This window comes from Sinocyclocheilus rhinocerous, unplaced genomic scaffold (assembly GCF_001515625.1).
Source record: "Sinocyclocheilus rhinocerous isolate Xijiao unplaced genomic scaffold, SAMN03320098_v1.1 scaffold1447, whole genome shotgun sequence".
NCBI lineage: Eukaryota > Metazoa > Chordata > Actinopteri > Cypriniformes > Cyprinidae > Sinocyclocheilus > Sinocyclocheilus rhinocerous.
Window position 1 is genome coordinate 527421 of NW_015661886.1, and position 19182 is coordinate 546602.

The 19182-nt window shown below is 39.0% G+C and overlaps 1 protein-coding gene across 1 annotated transcript in view; it reads left to right on the top strand.

Moving 5' to 3' along the window:
- The window catches only part of LOC107726808 (5-hydroxytryptamine receptor 3A-like), a 42637-nt gene extending 24640 nt beyond the window's left edge, over positions 1-17997 (top strand). The window contains exons 7-12 of the mRNA XM_016536504.1: positions 1398-1608; positions 6125-6250; positions 10688-10840; positions 17051-17264; positions 17343-17560; positions 17813-17997. Of these exons, the coding sequence (XP_016391990.1) occupies positions 1398-1608; positions 6125-6250; positions 10688-10840; positions 17051-17264; positions 17343-17560; positions 17813-17997 (1107 nt within the window). The remainder of the gene's footprint in view (positions 1-1397; positions 1609-6124; positions 6251-10687; positions 10841-17050; positions 17265-17342; positions 17561-17812) is intronic.
- The last annotated feature ends 1185 nt before the right edge of the window (positions 17998-19182 follow it).

The window sequence follows — 19182 nt, forward strand, 5'->3', positions numbered from 1 at the left end:
GAAGCACACAGCATCTTTACGACATGGCGGCGGGAACAACAAAACTACAGCGAGAATAAAGTTAGGCCTTCTTTCTTTGCGTGAACATTTGGGCAGCGTTATGCAAATCTTCCCACACAGTGACGTAGACATGTGGGGGTGTGTTAGAACGAGCCGTTTTAGGTAGGCGTGGCTGACTCTTAACTTTTATAAAGAATATCTCTTTGGATTTGAGACTTTAGTTTTTGCAACTTTACAGATCTTCTTAAATTTAAAGGATTTGTTGTGGAGTGAGGAGAACTAAAATAACTTATAGGCTAGCTATTGTGTTTATTGTTTGTACATTAGGGCCTATAATTCCGCTTTATTTACTGAATGTAAATGTGGTTTGTGCTTGAAAGTGAAAGAAACTCAAAAGTAACTCAAAAGTAGTGTAGCGCATTACATTTATATTACATTTACATTTAGTCATTTAGCAGACGCTTTTATCCAAAGCGACTTACAAATGATGACAATAGAATAAATATAAGTGTTGAAGGTTTCACAGAGGTTTTGGACACCTCCTTTTCACTTTTTATCATAAATCAGAAAATGCTGTAACAGCCATAAAAATGTTTTAGGAACAAAATGTAATATAAATAAATGGGATTGACTTATGAACAAACCTCTCTGTAAAAAATGGAAAGTCTGGGAATGTTCGGCTCAGGGCATGAGAAAAAATTTATTAGAAACAGCCTTTATAGAAATGTATTGTAATTGTTGCTTTTTTTTCCACTAGTCATGTTATGGAGGCAAAATAGCCCAAAATCTCCAAATTGACCAGTGCATGTAAAAAGCATAATATTTCATTTGGCTTTAAAAGTAGGTTTTTCTTTAGTTGGTGCTGCCTAAGGAAATGCTCTAAAATTAAAATATTGTTTACATGTGATATTACAGTTGTGTTGGAGGACAAAATGGTCAACCCTATTCACACTGAGGTTGATGACAGTGAAGACTCCATTACAATTCAGAGACAGTAATTTTATAATTGTAATTTGTAATTACTTTTAAAAGACAGTAATAAGTAAAATATTATGTATAACATTTTGGAAGTAACTAAACCAACACTGATTACTGCGTTACAGCAAAAAGAGTTATATACTACTGTAATGGCATTACTTTTGTAATGTGTTACTCCCAACACTGTTTATACTGTATGTATATATATATATATATATATATAATGATTTAAAACCATCATTAACTTGAATAAAAACATAAAAAAGCAAAAATACACATTATTTATCATTTTGTAGAAGTTGAAAAGAAGTGCATCACCATCTTGCTCTGACTTGATCGCACCTCACGTGTTGGTGTTTGGGATCCAGTAACATGGCTGAGAACCACTGGTTTATATGTTTTCTGTTTCTACATGGCAGATCACCATAAAGAGGAGACCTCTGCTGTATGTCATCAACATCATACTTCCAGTATTTTTCTTTCTTGTGTTGGATGTGACGTCCTTCTTCATAGACGCAAGTGGAACAGACAAGTTGAGCTTTAAAGTGACTTTACTGCTGTCTATTTCTGTGATGCTGCTGATTCTAAATGACACGCTGCCCTCTACAGCTGATAAAATCCCACTGATTGGTGAGTCTAACATCTGCTGATGCCACTCACAATATTTACACATAGTGCACATATCATCTAACTACTGTTTACACTTAGTGCAAAGAAAATACCCAACAGCATATCTCAGTGGTTCTCAATTCCAGTCCTGTGGCCTGTAGCACGAAGCGAGATTAACAAACTCAAGAGTTGCAGAGTAAGTTTTGAGTTATCAAAACCCGATAAAGCCAACCTGGGGCCCGTTCTTCGTATGTCGCTTATTACATCCGAGATGAAATGTCACATCCAAGATGTTGTGTCTTTAGAAAGAATGAACGGCACACTTAAACACTCATGACACTTGCACTGATTTAGCGTGACTGCTCTCTTTACAGGTTTTCCATATATCAACTTTTACCGGAACACTTCCAGATACAACATAACATTGCATTCTGGGAGATATAGTTAAATAAACAACGTTAACAAAATACACAACACAAGATGATATCATCGCGCTAATCAGGATCTGGCTAATTCGGTTCTTCGAACGCACATGTTGTTGATGATTAGTATGGCTGGATTGAGTTATCTGAGATAATTGCGCGTTCATGGGTTGGTTTAAAAGGGGCTATGTATCGATACTCGAAACCATGATCAGCAATGCAACGATTGGCTGGGGGCAAGACAGCAACGTAATGAAATCATATAATTAAAAAAGACACCTGACGAAAAACTTGACAAATTTCTGGACTTTTATAAGGAAACAGCCAAGCGAACAAAACTACATAAATTTTATAATAGATAAATGAAATGTGTTTTTATTTTATTACATTTTTTTACATGATTCCCAATTATTTATATTCACGAGTTCAAATTTTTGTACAGGCTTTACATTTTTATTTCAATGTAGCAATTATCAATTCATTTAATTTTATATTTGAACAGATTTGTTATGTGACAGCATTATTTATAGTTTCTTAAGGGCCAAGATCATGTTATCTGCATCTCCTGCGCTCCATCAAGCCACTCCCATAATATCTGTCACCACTCAAATTAATGCACGACTCTACATTATCTGTATAGCATGTGTGTAAGACTCGAATACAATTATGAAGTAATAATTGTATGACAAATAAATCTTTCAGTGAGTAAAACTGGCTGTGTCTATAGTATTAAAGACGACACAACATTATTCTATTATCTTTAAATTAATTTTTAAACGATTCTTATTTTAAATTATTGTCCCTGGATCAGTAGGATACTCTTGTAATAAAGTAGCGGTGGTAGCGGACAGATTTTAAGTATCAGTTCTACTTAAAAAGATGTAAAGCTGAAAATAAGCACGCTCCCGAGCAGGTTTAAGCTTACGGACCTGTTGCTATGACAGCAACTCCGGGATGAGCTTCGAAGAACCAAATAATCCAAGATCATGAAAAATCGTCAACAATCAAATCCAGCTAACTGAGTTAGCAACGTACGAAGAACGGGCCCCAGGTTCACTGGGCTCACAAAGCTCGATATAAACCTTCTCTCCCAACTCAGAGTTTGAACCAGAGTTTGTGATTAATGTGTGACACACATTCAGCAAACAACCAATCACAGGGAACGTGTGGAGAGCATCAGCAAAGCGTCAGTTAGATTCACTTCTCGCGAGAGTCAGCGCATTTCACTTTTCTGCTGAAGGTTAAGAGATGTCATTTTTAAAAATGTAATAAATTTAAATGCATTTACAAGGCAGGAATAAACACTTCTGCTGCAGCAAAAGTTTGGCAGCAGAAAGAAAATATATGTCTATGCATTTTAAAAGTTGGATATAGTAAAGCTTATCTATATGTATGTGTGTGTATAGCCTATATACAGTATATAGCTTATATATGTATATACTGACTTTTTGTCTTTAAAATTCTTTGACTGTAAACTGCTTTAATTTGGAGTGAGAGATACGGGGGAGTGGCTGAAAAATCGTCAACAATCAAATCCAGCTAACTGAGTTAGCAACGTACGAAGAACGGGCCCCAGGTTCACTGGGCTCACAAAGCTCGATATAAACCTTCTCTCCCAACTCAGAGTTTGAACCAGAGTTTGTGATTAATGTGTGACACACATTCAGCAAACAACCAATCACAGGGAACGTGTGGAGAGCATCAGCAAAGCGTCAGTTAGATTCACTTCTCGCGAGAGTCAGCGCATTTCACTTTTCTGCTGAAGGTTAAGAGATGTCGTTTTTAAAAATGTAATAAATTTAAATGCATTTACAAGGCAGGAATAAACACTTCTGCTGCAGCAAAAGTTTGGCAGCAGAAAGAAAATATATGTCTATGCATTTTAAAAGTTGGATATAGTAAAGCTTATCTATATGTATGTGTGTGTATAGCCTATATACAGTATATAGCTTATATATGTATATACTGACTTTTTGTCTTTAAAATTCTTTGACTGTAAACTGCTTTAATTTGGAGTGAGAGATACGGGGGAGTGGCTTCATTGCATCAGATATATGTCACTTTGCTCACAGATGATTGGTCCAGTTTGGGTTTGTGATCTCTAACCCAAGAGATCACAAACCCGGAGCAGGGTAGCCATGTAGCGTAAGTTACCATGGTGACGAAACCCGCTAAAAACCAACCCACCTTCTTGAGCACGAAAACTCAAAGTTTGCTCAAACTAAATGTGAACTTACCTGGGTAAAACCTGAAACCGGCTTCGTGCTACAGGCCACTGGGGTACCACTGCTCTGCACATTTTGAATGTCTTCCTTATTTTAACACACCTGATTCAGGTGATTCAGGCTTGTTCGGGTGTGTTATTAACCACCCAGCCAAATAAGAATGATAAAAAAAAACAAGCAAATAAAATAAGGTATCAAAACCTTATTTTATTTGCTTGGCGTTTTTTTTTTTATCATTCTAATTTGGCTGGGTGGTTAATATCACATTTTTCTGTGGTGTGACAAGCTCAGAACACATATTTATTATTACTTTACACAGACTTTAAGGTTGGCGCTTAACCATGCAGCAAAGTGGACATCGAGGGCCAGAGTTGAGAACCCCTGCACATTTTGTGTGTCTCCCTTATTTAACACACCTGATTCAGATCATAAGCTCATTAGGAGAGAGCTCCATGCAAAGCCACTAGAAGGCAAGCCTGCAACCTTTTGCCAAAAAAGGTGTAACAGCTAATGCTAACGCTTCCGTTTTGCCAGTACGTGGGAAAGGAGACCAGAGGCTGTTTTTTTTTTTAATGGATGTCAATGGAGGAGAGTCTTCACTACACTGAATAAACAGCTTTTTCAAAGAAACGGCTTATCATTTAATGAATCAACAGCCTATCGGCTAATCTTCAATATGTTTTACACTGAACAATACTTTTGGATTGAACTATTTTTAGAGTTTACACTGAAAAAAAATGCTGCTTTATAAGAGAAGTTACTGACTTTTTGCGACAGGTGGGATTCAGCTTACGGCACATGTCATTCTTTCCTATGGTATCCGTAAATGGCGATTGAGTGTCGCACAACTCGGACTGAAATTCAATGACGTCAAGACTGTAATGTGATTGGTTATTAAAGGGGACCTATAATGCAAAAAATATTTTGTATAAGGCGTTTGAACACAGTTGTGTGGCTGCAGTGTGTGAAAACAACCAGCCTATAATGGTAAAAATCCACCCACTCATTTTTTTTATAATCCCAATAAATAATAAACAGTCTCTGCAAACGAGCGGTTTCAGATTCTCCCTACATACACGTCACTGAATGGAAAAAGTCCCGCCCATTTGTGTCGCTCTCTGCCCTATTAGCATAGACACAGCCCTGAGTGAGAAGCAGCAGTCTGCCATTATTGTTTTCTTGCTGTAGCTGCTGGAGATATACAATGTCAGCCCCAAACAGGCATTATAAGTGTTGTGTTTTGGGATGCACCAACGAATATAGGAGTCTCCATAGACTCCCTCCATCTGAGCCGCTGAGGACACTGTGGTTAAGTTCATTTTCATATGAAAGCAATGTGAGTCGATTGCTTGAGAGTTTCTAACAGTTTCAGTGCACGAGATTATTTGTTGTTGCCGGTATTGCCGGAGCATGTGCTCTTGAAGCTCAGCCCTCTTCTGAAAAGGGAGGCGGGAGCACCAGCTCATTTGCATTTAAAGGGACAAACACAAAAACGGCGCGTTTTGGCTCATACCCTAAAATACCAATTTTAACAAGCTATAAAAAATTATCTGTGGGGTATTTTGAGCTAAAACTTAACATACACACTCTGGGGACATCAGAGACTTATTTTGCATCTTGTAAAAAGGGGCATAATAGGTCCCCTTTAAGGCACACGTGATCCAAGTTGACAATTATACTTTCTCCAATAGTAAGTAATACAGAGCCTCTCATCTCCCAATAGTAAGACAATCTCTGCTCCATGCACTGAACTGAGTGTGTCAGATAAGAGAGACATACAAAATGTGTAAAGTGGTGGGTGGGACAAGGATTGAAAACCACTGGTATAATCCATCAAGGTGTTATTTCAGAGGCATTTACCTGTTACAGTCATACTGCTTGTCTTCACAGGGATTTACTGCAGTGTGATTTTCAGTCTAATTGGCATCAGCATTCTGGAGACCATCCTTGTGAGTTTTCTGATGGCCAGAGGAACAGAGAAGAGATCAGCAGCATCAATAGAAACCACAACTGCTGGTAGGTTTACACAGAAGAAATATAGTAGAAAGAAATATAGTGAAGAAATATAGTGTTAATCCAGAGCCATGTTTTGTCTCACAGATGCTATAAGATCCCTGCAGAGCCCTCAAGGCTCAGTCAGAGATCAGAATGAAGAACAATCTTGTACTCTGGACCTTCTGAAGCAGATTTTAACTGAATATCTGGCTGGAACTCAACAAAACCAACAAGGAAAGGCATCTCTGTGCTGGACCAGCATTTCAAGAATGACAGATGTGACCTTCTTGGTTCTTTACATAATAACCATTATTGTGTTTTTGTCTGTGCTTGGGAAGGATTGGTTTCCATAGTGATATCTTATATGATATGGCACACAGTACTAACTTTTATTCATAGTGTTTTATTCAAGAATGCAGGTTGGGTTTAGTTTCATATTCATGGAAAAATGTTTTTTTTATTTCAAATGTCTTTCTCCTTGTAAAAACAATGAAAAAACCAAACAAACAAACATAAAAACACCAATTTCTAATGCTTGAGCTAACAATTGAAGGAATTAGAAAAACTGCACTAATTTATGTTTCAGTTCTACCTACATACAAAAGAATAGACAATATGAAATCTATTGTTTTTTATGATTCAGATTCCTTTTACTGTAAACCATTCTACATTTCTCGTTCAATGTACATTCATGGCAACATCGTATCTGAAAGTAAATAGGTCAACATTAGCCTACTTTATAAAATGTACAGTAGGAAAGAAAGTAAATGACAGAATTTAAAAATGGGTGCTCTTAGGTGTTGATAGTGCCCCCACCATCAATGATTTTATTGGGAAAGCCGGCATAGAAAATTGAAGAATTTAGAAACTGCATATTCTTCGAAAACAATGTGATTTACAGAATCAGACCAATTTAATTAATGACAATTTATAAAGTAATAAGTAAATAATTGAATAAATAAAAGAATGAATGACTAGATTATTATAGAGTTTTTGAGGGTATAAAAAAACAAACAAACTGTAAAGTGTCCCTAATCCTCTCCTTCCGGTCAATTTGAAAATGTATATAGCCACACTGTAAAAATAAAAAATCTCCTCAGATGACAGTGTAGCCTGACAAAGTTTGTTGTTGTTGTGATCATAGACTGTATGGATGTGATTACACACAAAACATGGAGCTTTTCCCTCACCATTGTAACGCGCTGCTTTTTCAAGGTTTTGTGAAAATGTTTCAGCTTTTATTTTCCTTATATGCCCTGAAGAAGATATCACAGGTTCATCAAGTTTTAGTCAGCTTTGACGAAACTCCTCTCAGCTAGCACGTCTTTTCAAAGTGAAAGTAGCCTTGTCACCTGACCTGAATACAGCGCGCTGATTCGCTAAAATATACTTACCGGCTTCTGTTCAAAAACAACAAGGGCCCTGTCCCGAATGGCACCCTAAACCCTCACGGTCTTCCTATGAGTCCGCACTTTCGTGACGTAATGCCGCTTTGACTGTCGGGTAGAAGTCTGCTGCGGAGCTTGCCCCAGTGCGGGCTCGGCAGATGTGCACATCGAGGGCGCATAGCGGCCGCAAAGGGGGCGCTCGTGAGCACCCTTCTGAATGCTAAAATGATGAAAGGGACACCCAATGGTCTCGTGAACTTAACGGACACGCACACGCAGCGGCCATTGTAAGTCCGCAAGACTGAAAGTGCACATGATGTGTTCCATTTGGGACAGGGCCAAAGGCGCTTGTCGGCTTCTGCAGTAAAACATGAACTCACGATGCTTTGAAAGTGGACAATACCGGCTTTTTTGACAAAACGTGTTTGGGTTCAGATTGCGCTATATTTGGAGAATAATGCATGGCAATCAGCTCAATTTATGCACATGAAGTGTTCCATTTGGGACAATTTTTTTTAAAGTGGCGTTTATCGGTTTTTGCAAGTAAACTATTCATATATATATATATATATATATATATTGTTATGTCCCAGTGTCCCTGTGTTTTCCTTGTGTTGTTTTTGATTTGCAGGTATACTGGTTATTGGGGGTGTGTCTTCCCACCTGAGGCTCATTATGCGGAGCTATATAAACTGCAGTGCTGATGAGGACAGGGGCACGATGTGACCACACTAGTGGGACCTGCTGCTTTCTCTTTTGTTTTGTTGTTTATTTTGTTTGCATACAGTTCAGACCTTGAGCCTACAGTCCACTGTCATGCACGCTTACATCACTGACTTACATTAATACTGACTACTGACTGTTTGAATACTTTTGTTAATTATGCTTTTGTTAAATAATCTATTTTTCTTTGCTACTTGCTGGTCCGTGTTGGCTCTCGTTTATGTTGCAATTTGGAGCCGGTTATAACATATGGGGGCTCGTCTTTTCGAGAGGCACGCGGACTGGTAATTAGTAACTCTTTACTAATAGATCAGGTGTGCACGTTTTAGGGAGAGCAGTTCGTACTTGTTTGGCTTCGGACTGGTAAGTCAATGCGGCTCATAATAAATTGGTTTTGCTCCCCGGATAGGTTGTTAATGTTTTTTTTTTTGGTGTTTTCCTGGGTTGAGTGCACAGCCGTGATTGTAGATCTGGACCGACAGTTCAGCTTTGCACTAGCGGTATTAGATGCTTAAAGAGGCTCGACTCTTGGGAAAGCACAGAAGAGTTAGGGTTGAGTTATATAGTGGGGGTATGGGATAGTTAGGGGGAGATTTGATTGTGAGCCGAGATTGCTTATCGTGTCTGATGTTAGAAAATGACGTGATATTATTTGTCACTACTGCGCTTAGTTGAAAATTAAGTCCAATTTCTTAGGTATGACTTTGTTAGAAGAATTTGTTAGTTCCCCGTCAGAAGAAAAATTAAATCTGTGTTCGAAGCAGAAGTTATGGGGGATTGTAGAGAGTTATAAATTGGTTGGGATCGATAAACTCTTGCGAAAAGAAGAGTTGAGAGCGCTGATTAAAGGGAAGTTGGTTGATTGTGGCATGCTGATGGAGGTGTCCGAAACGGCTGATATAGAGGTAGGGAAGTTTGATTTTTCAATGAGTAATTTATCGTTTGAACAACTAAAAGAAATATTGGAGTTAAGGCAGGCTCATGAAAAAGAAATGTATAGGCAAGCTACGGAACGTGAGAGAGAACTAAAAGAAAAGGAAACTGAGTTAGCAAAACTGAGGGCTGAGGATCTGGTGAAGCAGCGAAAGCAAGAAATTGAAACAAGAAATTGAATATGAAAAACTTAGACATGAGAAAAAATTTGAATTAGATCGACAAGCTAAAGATTATCAGTTACAAATAGAACGACTGAAATTTATGACTGATGGAAGACTGTCAGCAGATGGTGTTAGAGAACGCGATCGGTCTGGGGAATTGGTAAGTAATTTGAAGGTGCTACCGAAGTTTAACGAAAAAAGATCCTGACGTTTTTTTTTGTTTTTTTTTTTCGTTATTTGAGAGTGTGGCTGATGAACGGTTTTGGCCTAACACTGACCGGACAATTATGCTGCGGTCAGTGTTAGTTGGTAGAGCTCAAGAAGCCTATACTGCGCTTTCAGGGGAGGATCGTAAAGATTATAGGAAGGTAAAAGCTGCAGTTCTTACAGCTTTTGAATTGGTCCCAGAGGCGTATCGATTACGTTTTCGCACTTGGAAATAAATGACCGACAAACCCATGTTGAAGTTCTTCGTGAATTAACTACTCATTTTGACCGCTGGTGTTCTACTTCCAGTGTACGTACATTTGAGGGCCTGCAAAAATTGATTCTCATTGAGCAGCTTAAAAGTATTGTTCCAGAAAATATCGCCACCTATATTAATGAGAACAAGCCTAGGACTGCTGGGGAGACTGCAGTGTTAGCTGATGATTTTGTGGTAACGCACAAAAATAGGGTGGGTGACTATAGACTGAATAGGGGTAGGAATTATAGTGAGGGTTTCTTGAGACCGAATCTTCAGAAACCTGGTTTATTAAAAGCAGATAAAGTGTCAAATGCACCTCCAAGAGCTGTTCCTGATTCTGTGTGCTGTTATTGTTTTGAAGAAAGGCATTGGAAAAAAGAATGTCCTGTCCTCAAAAGTAAACAAATGCGTGGTAAAGGTTCGATAAGATCGCAAAATGTTTCCTCTCCAGTATTATTGACTGGTTTTGTTCGTCCCGAGCTTTGTCCTGATGAGAAACCGTTGCGGGTTGTCCCGCGGAATGAATGTTTGCTGGGATTAAACCAGAGTTATATTCCGTTTGTGACTGAGGGGTTACCCATTGTTGCTTCGCTGTCTACGGTCAGTCCGGTCGATGTTGCTGCTGAGGAATTTTCAAATGTGTTTCCATCGTGTGCTGTGACTCGGTCTAAAACTAAAGCAGCTAATGAGTTTATGCAGGGAGAGTTCGAGGAGGCTCCTTGACAGAAGTCCTGTCATTATGTTGTTTCTGGTCTTTCTCTTCTCCCCACTTTTTCCCGTGCAGAGTTAACAGCTGCGCAGCAGGAGGACCCGACGTTGTCCCAGTTATTTAGCGCTGTTTTGTCTCCAGATGAGGCGCAAATTGCAGCATTCGGGTATTTTCTACACGATGGGATGCTGTTACGGAAATGGATGTCCCAGAGTGAGGTCCGTGAGGGTGAGTTGGTGGTACAGTTTGTATTATCTACTAAGTTGCGGGAGGTAGTGCTCAATGTAGCGCATGGTCCCGTTGCGGGGCATCTGGGGGTTAAGAAAACTTAAGTTCAAATTGAGACATTTTTATTGGCCCTTGTTAAAAAAGGATGTTTCTAAGTTTATCAAAATGTGTCACGCATGTCAAATGACGGGGAAACCAAATCAATCTCTTAAGCCAGCTCTGTTATGTTTCATTCCTTGTAATGGGGCAACCGTTTGAATATCTTTTGATTGACTGCGTGGGCCCGTTGCCACCCTCAAAATCGGGGAGCAAATTTTTGTTGACGGCCATGTGTCAAAATATCCGTTATCCTGCTGCTTTTCCGTTGCAGAAAATTACCACCAAGGCCGTAGTTAAGGCTCTCTCACAATTTATAGCCATTTTTGGTATTCCGCAATTTATTCAGAGTGATCGGGGAACAAATTTTTCCTCCAAAATGTTTGCCAAGATACTGAAACAACTGCGGGTGCGGCACCAACAGTCAAGCGGTTATCATCCACAAAGTCAAGGCGTGCTGGAGCGTTTTCACCAGACGTTGAAGACTTTGTTGTGCGCTTATTGTACTGAATTGAATCGTGACTGGGAGGAGGGACTGCCTTGGCTTCTCTTGGCAGCAAGAGAGGTGACAGTCTAGTTTAGGCTTTAGCCCTAATGAGCTGGTTTTGGGGCATAAAGTCTGTGGTCCTTTAGCCATTCTAGAGGACTGCCTGAAGGGAAAAAGAGCTTCCGATAAGCCTATTGGACTATGTGAATGGGTTTAGGAGGAGATTGTTTTTGGCAGGTCAAGCTGCACGGGAGAATTGTGGGGAAGCAGGGGAAAATGAAGCGATTATTTTTACTGGGGTTCTGAAATGCGAGAGTTTTCTCCAGGCGATCAGGTCCTGGTATTGTTGCCTTTGCCTGCATCACCATTTTGGGCCAAATTCTGGGGACCCTATACAGTTACTCGGTGTGTATCTGAGTTGAATTATCTTATTTCCACGCCCGATCGAAAGAAATCTGAGCATAAATATACATAAATTTAACTGAATGATGATTGAGCAATATTGAAGACAGCTGATGTTAACAAGCAGAATTACTGAAGGAAAGATAAACAAGAACAGACAAAAGAGAAACAACTATAACATACAACCACAGCCTTAGATGAAATCAAATGAAATAAAATAAGACATTAAATCTCAAGATCTCAGCAGAGGATGATTAAACAACTCCACAAACAGCATTGCAGCTTCACACATTACTAACAACATTGACTTTATTTCTGTCATATAAACGTTCTTATGAGAATTTGCAAAGGTTTAGATGTTGATGTTTTATTGAAAATTATATTTGTCACAATTAATGTGTTTAGTGTTTGCTTTAGTTTGGCAGCTGGCCCTTAAAGGAACACTCCACTATTTTTGAAAATAGGCTCATTTTCCAACCCCCCCTAGAGTTAAACAGTTTAGTTTTACCGTTTTCTAATCCATTCAGCCATGCTCCGGGTCTGGCGGTAACACTTTTAGCTGTAGCTTAGCATAGATCATTGAATCTGATTAGACCATTAGCATCTCCTATTTTCAAAAATAGTGGAGTGTTCTTTTAATATTTTGACTTTAGTTTTTGGTGATGTGTTATTAGTTTCATATTATTGTTTACAGTGATCATTTGAGAGAGCATGTTAGCATTAAGCTGTGATAGAAGAACATTACAATTTTTACATAAAATACTCAGAGCTTCTTAAACATATATAAACACACACAGAAATCAAGAATCAGTGAATGAATCTCAACAGTGGTGACATGATTCATGCTGCAATGCATTCTGGGTACACTAGAGAAAACTCAACCATAACTCCCAGCATACACTGCAGCCTGAATTGTCAACGCTGTTGAAATTCATATGCTGATTCTTGATGACTGTGTGTGTCTTAAAAGATTCAAATATTCAAATTGTTTTGTGTTCAATGTGTTATGAGACAACTGTGAAATGCATGGCAGCACAGGGTGCCAAATGTTTACTATTAATAAAAATAATGGTTAAAGAAAAAAATTCTATCCTAGAATTTATATCATAATTTCTCTTAAATGTTTTACACAAATTTCATAAGTAATTCACAGATTATTATTTTGAAACACTTTCTGTAAAATGTAAATATCATGCAGTTAACCATTAGCTAATGTAAGTATCACTGTATCAACAGCTACACAATTACTGCCTTTAAATAAAGCAACATGCAGCAAAACATCAATGTTTCTTGGTCTTTTCCTGGACTGAAGCACAGACTCTACACTTCAGCACAATGGTAACCCACAAAACTCAGATCTCTAGATCCCAGCATTTTCACTTATTACAAACCAGTCTGACTTTATTTCTTTCATACATATTTCTTGAAAATTAACAGAGGTTTAGATGTTGATGTTTTATTGAAACTAATAAAGTTTGAAGTCACCGTTGTGGAGATAAGCATTTGCTTTATTTGGGTTCTTGACCATTGACTTTTTAATATTTGTTTTCTCCAGCTGCAGTAACTGTGTGTTTTGAAAGCACGTTTGTTACAGAAAAAAATGTTAGAGCAAATCTGACCAGATGAAATTATATATTGATGATTCAGTTTAAATATTTAGTCTCATCTCATCATATATTATTTAGATGTATTATTATTTTTCATTATTGTAGCCCTACAGTACTTGGGTATGAAATCATGTTTTGCATTGATATTTTAAAAGATTTTTCTTTAATTTTTTTTTCATTTGTTATTTTCTTAATTGTATTAATTACAGATAATTTTTTTTGTAATTTGACATTTGTATTTAATTTAAGAAAACTGAATACTGTATATAAATACAGTAATTGTCTGTATAAAAAAAAAAGTGAACTACTGTAATCCGTCATTAATGTCGAACTATTTAAAATAACAGCCTAGTCAATTTAGAGAATTTTACAGAGGGTTTGACTGCAATTTAAAATGAAAGAAAACAACCTGAAAAAAGTTTTTCAATTATTTTTTTTTTTGGTTAACAGTGTAGTTCTTGTGTTTCTGCTCATCTTGTCTATTTTTTTTCAGTCTAAACATGTTCCTTCAGTTGATGATCTTTGACTGTTATTTCCATGAACGTTAAATGATCGGCACCCTGGACTGCCTTTTTTTTGTGTATTCTTCACAACCAGCACTATTCTGGTTGGCACCCTGTGCTGCCATACATTTCACAGTTTATTTATTTATTTATTTTTGTTTATTTTTTACAGTGTAGCAGATCTCCCTTATTAATCTTGGGCGAAAACAGACAACCAGCTTATTTCCACATTTACTCTCCTGATCAGTAACTGAGATCACATATCTGTTTTCTATTAATTGCAATGATCTTTCACTATATTTAAGCTTAATTTATTAAATCTGACTGTTAAGTGTAAAGCTTTTGAGAGTTTCGCTGGTCGCTTGTCATCAACTTAATTTACAGTTTATTACTGTTAAGCAGTGCTGGAGTTAATGAGATAATTAAATGATGAATCAAGTGATGATTTACCATTTGTGATGACACCTACTGTTCACAACCAGAATTACACTGGTTGTGGAAAAACAACAACAACAACTGTGAAATGCATGGCAAAATGAGACGAGCAGAAACACAAGAAATACAACCGACTTCCAGCCACAGCTTTAGATGAAATCAACTGGAATAAAAGAAGACATTAAATCTCTCAAGATCTGATTAAACAACTCCACAAACAGCATTACCAGCTTCACTTATTAATAACCAGATTGACTTGATTGCTGTCAGCTGTTTACAGACATTCTTTATGAGAATTACAGAGGTTTATATGTTGATGTTGTATTGTTTTTTATTCTAATCTAATCACCATTCAGGTAAAAGTTTGCAAAAAGTATATAATAAATATAATATACACAGTACACAAGCATATATTATCTAAACACGATTAATCGTTTAACAGCACTAGTAGCCTTTATCGGCCAATGATGTTTCAATAACACCGTTCATCCCTAGTAACAAATTATGCATGACACATGTGCAAAGATTATTGAGTAATGCCCAGGAGAATGAGGGGAATGCCTGGTCTAATAAAAAAAAAAGACAAAATAATTTTGCCAAATTATTTTATCAGTTATATAACTTAACCAAATGTAGTGCTCTTCTTGTCAGAGATTTGGATTTTTGGCCAGCAGTTTCCTTGATGAACAGTTGGCTTCCCAGGCTGGAATTCACACAGTGCCATTGGATTCACCCATTTCAGTTAACGCATTAGATGGTAAATTCCTGGCACAGATCACTCATCGTACTGTTCCTCTACTTCTGGTTCTCTCTGGTAATCATCATGAGTACATTCAACTGAACATTATTTCCTCTCCAACTTCTCCTCTGGTTTTAGGACACACATGGTTGAGACTTCATAATCCCCATATTGACTGGTCTTCAGGAAAGGTGATGAATTGAAGTTTACCCAGCCATTCCTCCTGTCTGCAGTCTGCCCTTCCACCAGCTGAGGATGTTGTAGCTGTTTCCATTCCAGAACCTCCTGATCTGTCTCCTTCTGAATACAATGACCTTGGTGCTGTCTTTAGTAAGGATCAGGCCCTGACCTTGCCACCCCACCGTCCATATGACTGCTCAATAGATCTGTTTTCTGGAACTCCTCTGCCTTCCCTTTCATCAACTCAGCATTTGATCTCCTTCATGGAGCCACAGTTTTCACTAAGCTGGACTTGCATAATGCTTACCATCTGGTCAGAATAAAAGAAGGGGATGAATGTAAGACCGTTTTTAACACGCCCCTTGGACATTTTGAATATCTGGTGATGCCATTTGGACTTACAAATGCTCCAGCAGTGTTCCAAGCTTTGGTCGATGTCCTCAGGGACTTTCTCAACCACTTCATATTTGATATATCTGGATTACATTCTACTTTTCTCCCACACCATCTCTGAACATATCAGCCATGTTCGTCTAGTTCCGCAAAGGCTTCTCGGAAACAAACTGTTTGTAAAAGCAGAGAAGTGTGAATTTCATGTCAGTTCTGTAAACTTCTTGGGATACGTAATTGAGGGCGGGCAGGTGAAGAAATATCCAGAGAAGAACCGGGCAGTGACAGAATGGCCAAAACCTACCACCCTTAAACAGCTGTAATGATTTTTGGGCTTTGCCAATTTTTTTTCACCGTTTTATTAGGGATTATAGCCTTGTGGCAGCTCCTCTCACCAGACTCTCTTCCTCCACCCCTTTTATGTGGACACAGGAGGCAAAAGAACTGTTCATCTCAGTTCCTGTGCTTATTCAGCCAGATCCATCTCGGCAGTTCATCGTGGAAGTGGATGCCTCTGACTCTGGTGTAGGAGCTATTCTGTCCCAGCGTTCTGATACTGATCAGAAGCTTCATCCTTGTGCCTTTTTTTCTTGTCACTTGAGCACTGCTGAACGTAACTATGATGTGGGGAACCAGGAATTATTGGCAGTGAAGTTAGCCTTGGAACACTGGAGACATTGGCTTGAGGGAAGTGAACAACAATTTTTGGTATGGACTGACCATAAAAACCTAGCCTACATACAAACTGCTAAGCGTCTAAATTCTAGACAAGCACGTTGGTCCCTATTTTTTAGTCGCTTCAATTTTACGCTTACTTACTGCCCTGGCACAGAGAATGTTAAACCAGATGCACTTTCACAACAATTTACTCCAGAAGAGGACCCACCAAGCCCTGAAACCATTCTCCCTCCTTCCTGTGTGGTTGGCGCCATCACTTGGGAAATTGAGTCAGTGATTCGGGAGTTTCAACGCACCCAACCCGATCCAGGCAATGGGCCTCCTGGACGTTTGTTTTTCCCCAATGCTGTTCGTTCCCAAGTCCTCCAGTGGGCACATGCATCCCGGTATGCCTGCCACCCTGGTTCTAGTCACACTCTTAACCTCCTTAAACGACATTTCTGGTGGGGCACTATGGACAAGGATACTCGGGAATTTGTCAATGGCTGCTCTGTGTGTGCATGTTGGAAAACTTCACATCTTCCCCCGGCTGGTTTGCTTCGTCTTTTACTATTCTCAGCCGCCCCTGGTCACACATTGCTCTTGATTTTATTACTGAACTGCCTACCTCACAAGGCAACAACACTATCCTTACTATTGTGGACTGTTTCTCTAAAGCAGTGCATTTTGTGGCTCTCCCTAAATTGCCCACAGCTCATGAGACCGCTGACCTCCTTGTCCAGCATGATTTCCAGCTTCATGGCATCCCTCTAGATATTGTCTCAGACCGTGGGCCCCAATTTACATCTCCGGTTTGGAAAGCCTTCTGCCATGTGCTTGGTGCTACTGTAAGTTTGTCTTCTGGTTTTCATCCTCAGTCTAATGGGCAAGCAGAGCAGGCTAACCAGGAGTTGGAAGCGGCATTACGGTGTGTGGCTATAAATAATCCTTCGTCTTGGAGTACTCACCTCACTTGGATTGAATATGCTTACAATTCCCTGTCCAGCTCAGCTACTGGTATGTCTCCATTTGAGTGTTCTTTGGGATATTTGCCTCATTTGTTTCCAGTACAGGAGAATGACATTGCTGTTCCATCAGTTCAAGTCCACATCCATCGCTGTCGTAAGATCTGGAGGGAAGCCCGGTCTGCCCTGCTCCATTCAGCTAATCGTAATCGCCACCTTGCTGACCGTCGTCGAATCCCTGCACCCATTTATCAACCAGGTCAGAAAGTTTGGCTTTCTTCTAAAGACATTCCTTTAAAGACAGATTCTAAGAAACTCTCTCCTCGCTGCCTTGGCCCTTTTGAAATTGAAATCAACCCCTCTGTTGTCAGACTCAAACTGCCTAGAACCATGAGAATTAATCTCTCATTTCATGTCTCTCAGTTAAAACCAGTTCAAGTCAGTCCACTTTGCCCTCTGACAAATCCCCCTCCTCCTGCCTGAGTTGTGGATGATAATTCTGTTTACACAGTGAGACGATTGTTGGATGTCCGTCGTCGGGGACGAGTTCTGCAATACCTGGTGGATTGGGAGGGATATGGACCTGAGGAGCGGACTTGGGTGCCCCGCTCCTTCATCTTGGATCCCTCTCTTATTAGGGACTTCCATCAAGCCCATCCTAACAAGCCTGGCAGGTCGCCTGGAGGCTCCCATTGAGGGGAGGTACTGTCAGGGATTTGGATTTTTGGCCAGCTGTGTTTTTCCTTTTTGTGTGTCTGTGTTTGTGAGTTGGTGCATCCCGGTGCATGGCTATGCACTCCTCTCTGTGGCTGATTGTTGAATGTGAATCAGCTGCTGCCAATCAATTCATCTGCCTCCAGTATTTAAACCCTGGGTCTACAGTCATTTTCTGCCAGATAGTTCAGTCTGCCTATGTGGTACTGTGCTAAGGCCTCCCAGTGTCTTTAGACCAGTTTTTGTGTCATGTGTTTTGTTGGAGTTCTAATTCTGTTTCTCCTGTGCTTTAGACCTCCTTCCTACACTGATTCTTAATTTCTCGGTGTGTATAAATGCCACAATTGTTCAAAGCATTTGTGTGCATAAGAACAATACTAAGAATTGACTTAAGAATAAAACAAAATCTTGGCTCAAAAATTGTCTCAAAGCTGTGCTTAAAAGTTATTTATCAAGCGTCTAAGTTGTAATTTAAGTGAAGTGTAGTACTAAATCTTAAGTGTCAGTCATAGATATGATTCACGACACTTTGCTGTACCACAAATGGGATTTTGAATGACAACATTGACATGGACCAATCACTGAAGATTTCCGTATTTAAGAATATTCTCATATAAATTCACATTGAATGGTGAAATTCCTAAGACGAGTTTACATTCAACACACATTTGACAATAAAGATTTTTCAAGAGAATACATTATGGCAAGAAAACGAAGCGTTATCACAACCTTCAATAATTCAGCTGAAAATGCATTGCTGTGTAAAGTTAGTGGTGATATTATGTCTCTCACCAAGTTGCTGACAAAGATGATGCCCTGTTCTGTCCAAACGATACCGATTTGATTAACTGCTCATCGTCAAACATTTCAAAAACATTCTTCCTCTCCTGAAAGATTTGTGCACGTCTTTGTCTCCTCAGTGCCATCACAAGCCCCTACTGGCAACTCTTAACCGCTTGAGAGACCTCTCGAGCTGTCTTAAATAAATGGGAGAGTAAAATGGTTTCTTAGCTTTAAGAAATTTGATAGCTTGCTTTTATACTTAAGTTTGAAAGTAGAAGTAAATTTCATGAATTCTCAGCACTTAAGACTAAAATGGCACTTTGAGAAGCTTGATAAATACGGGCCCTGCTCAACATTTTGAATTCACAGTGAGTATCACAGTAT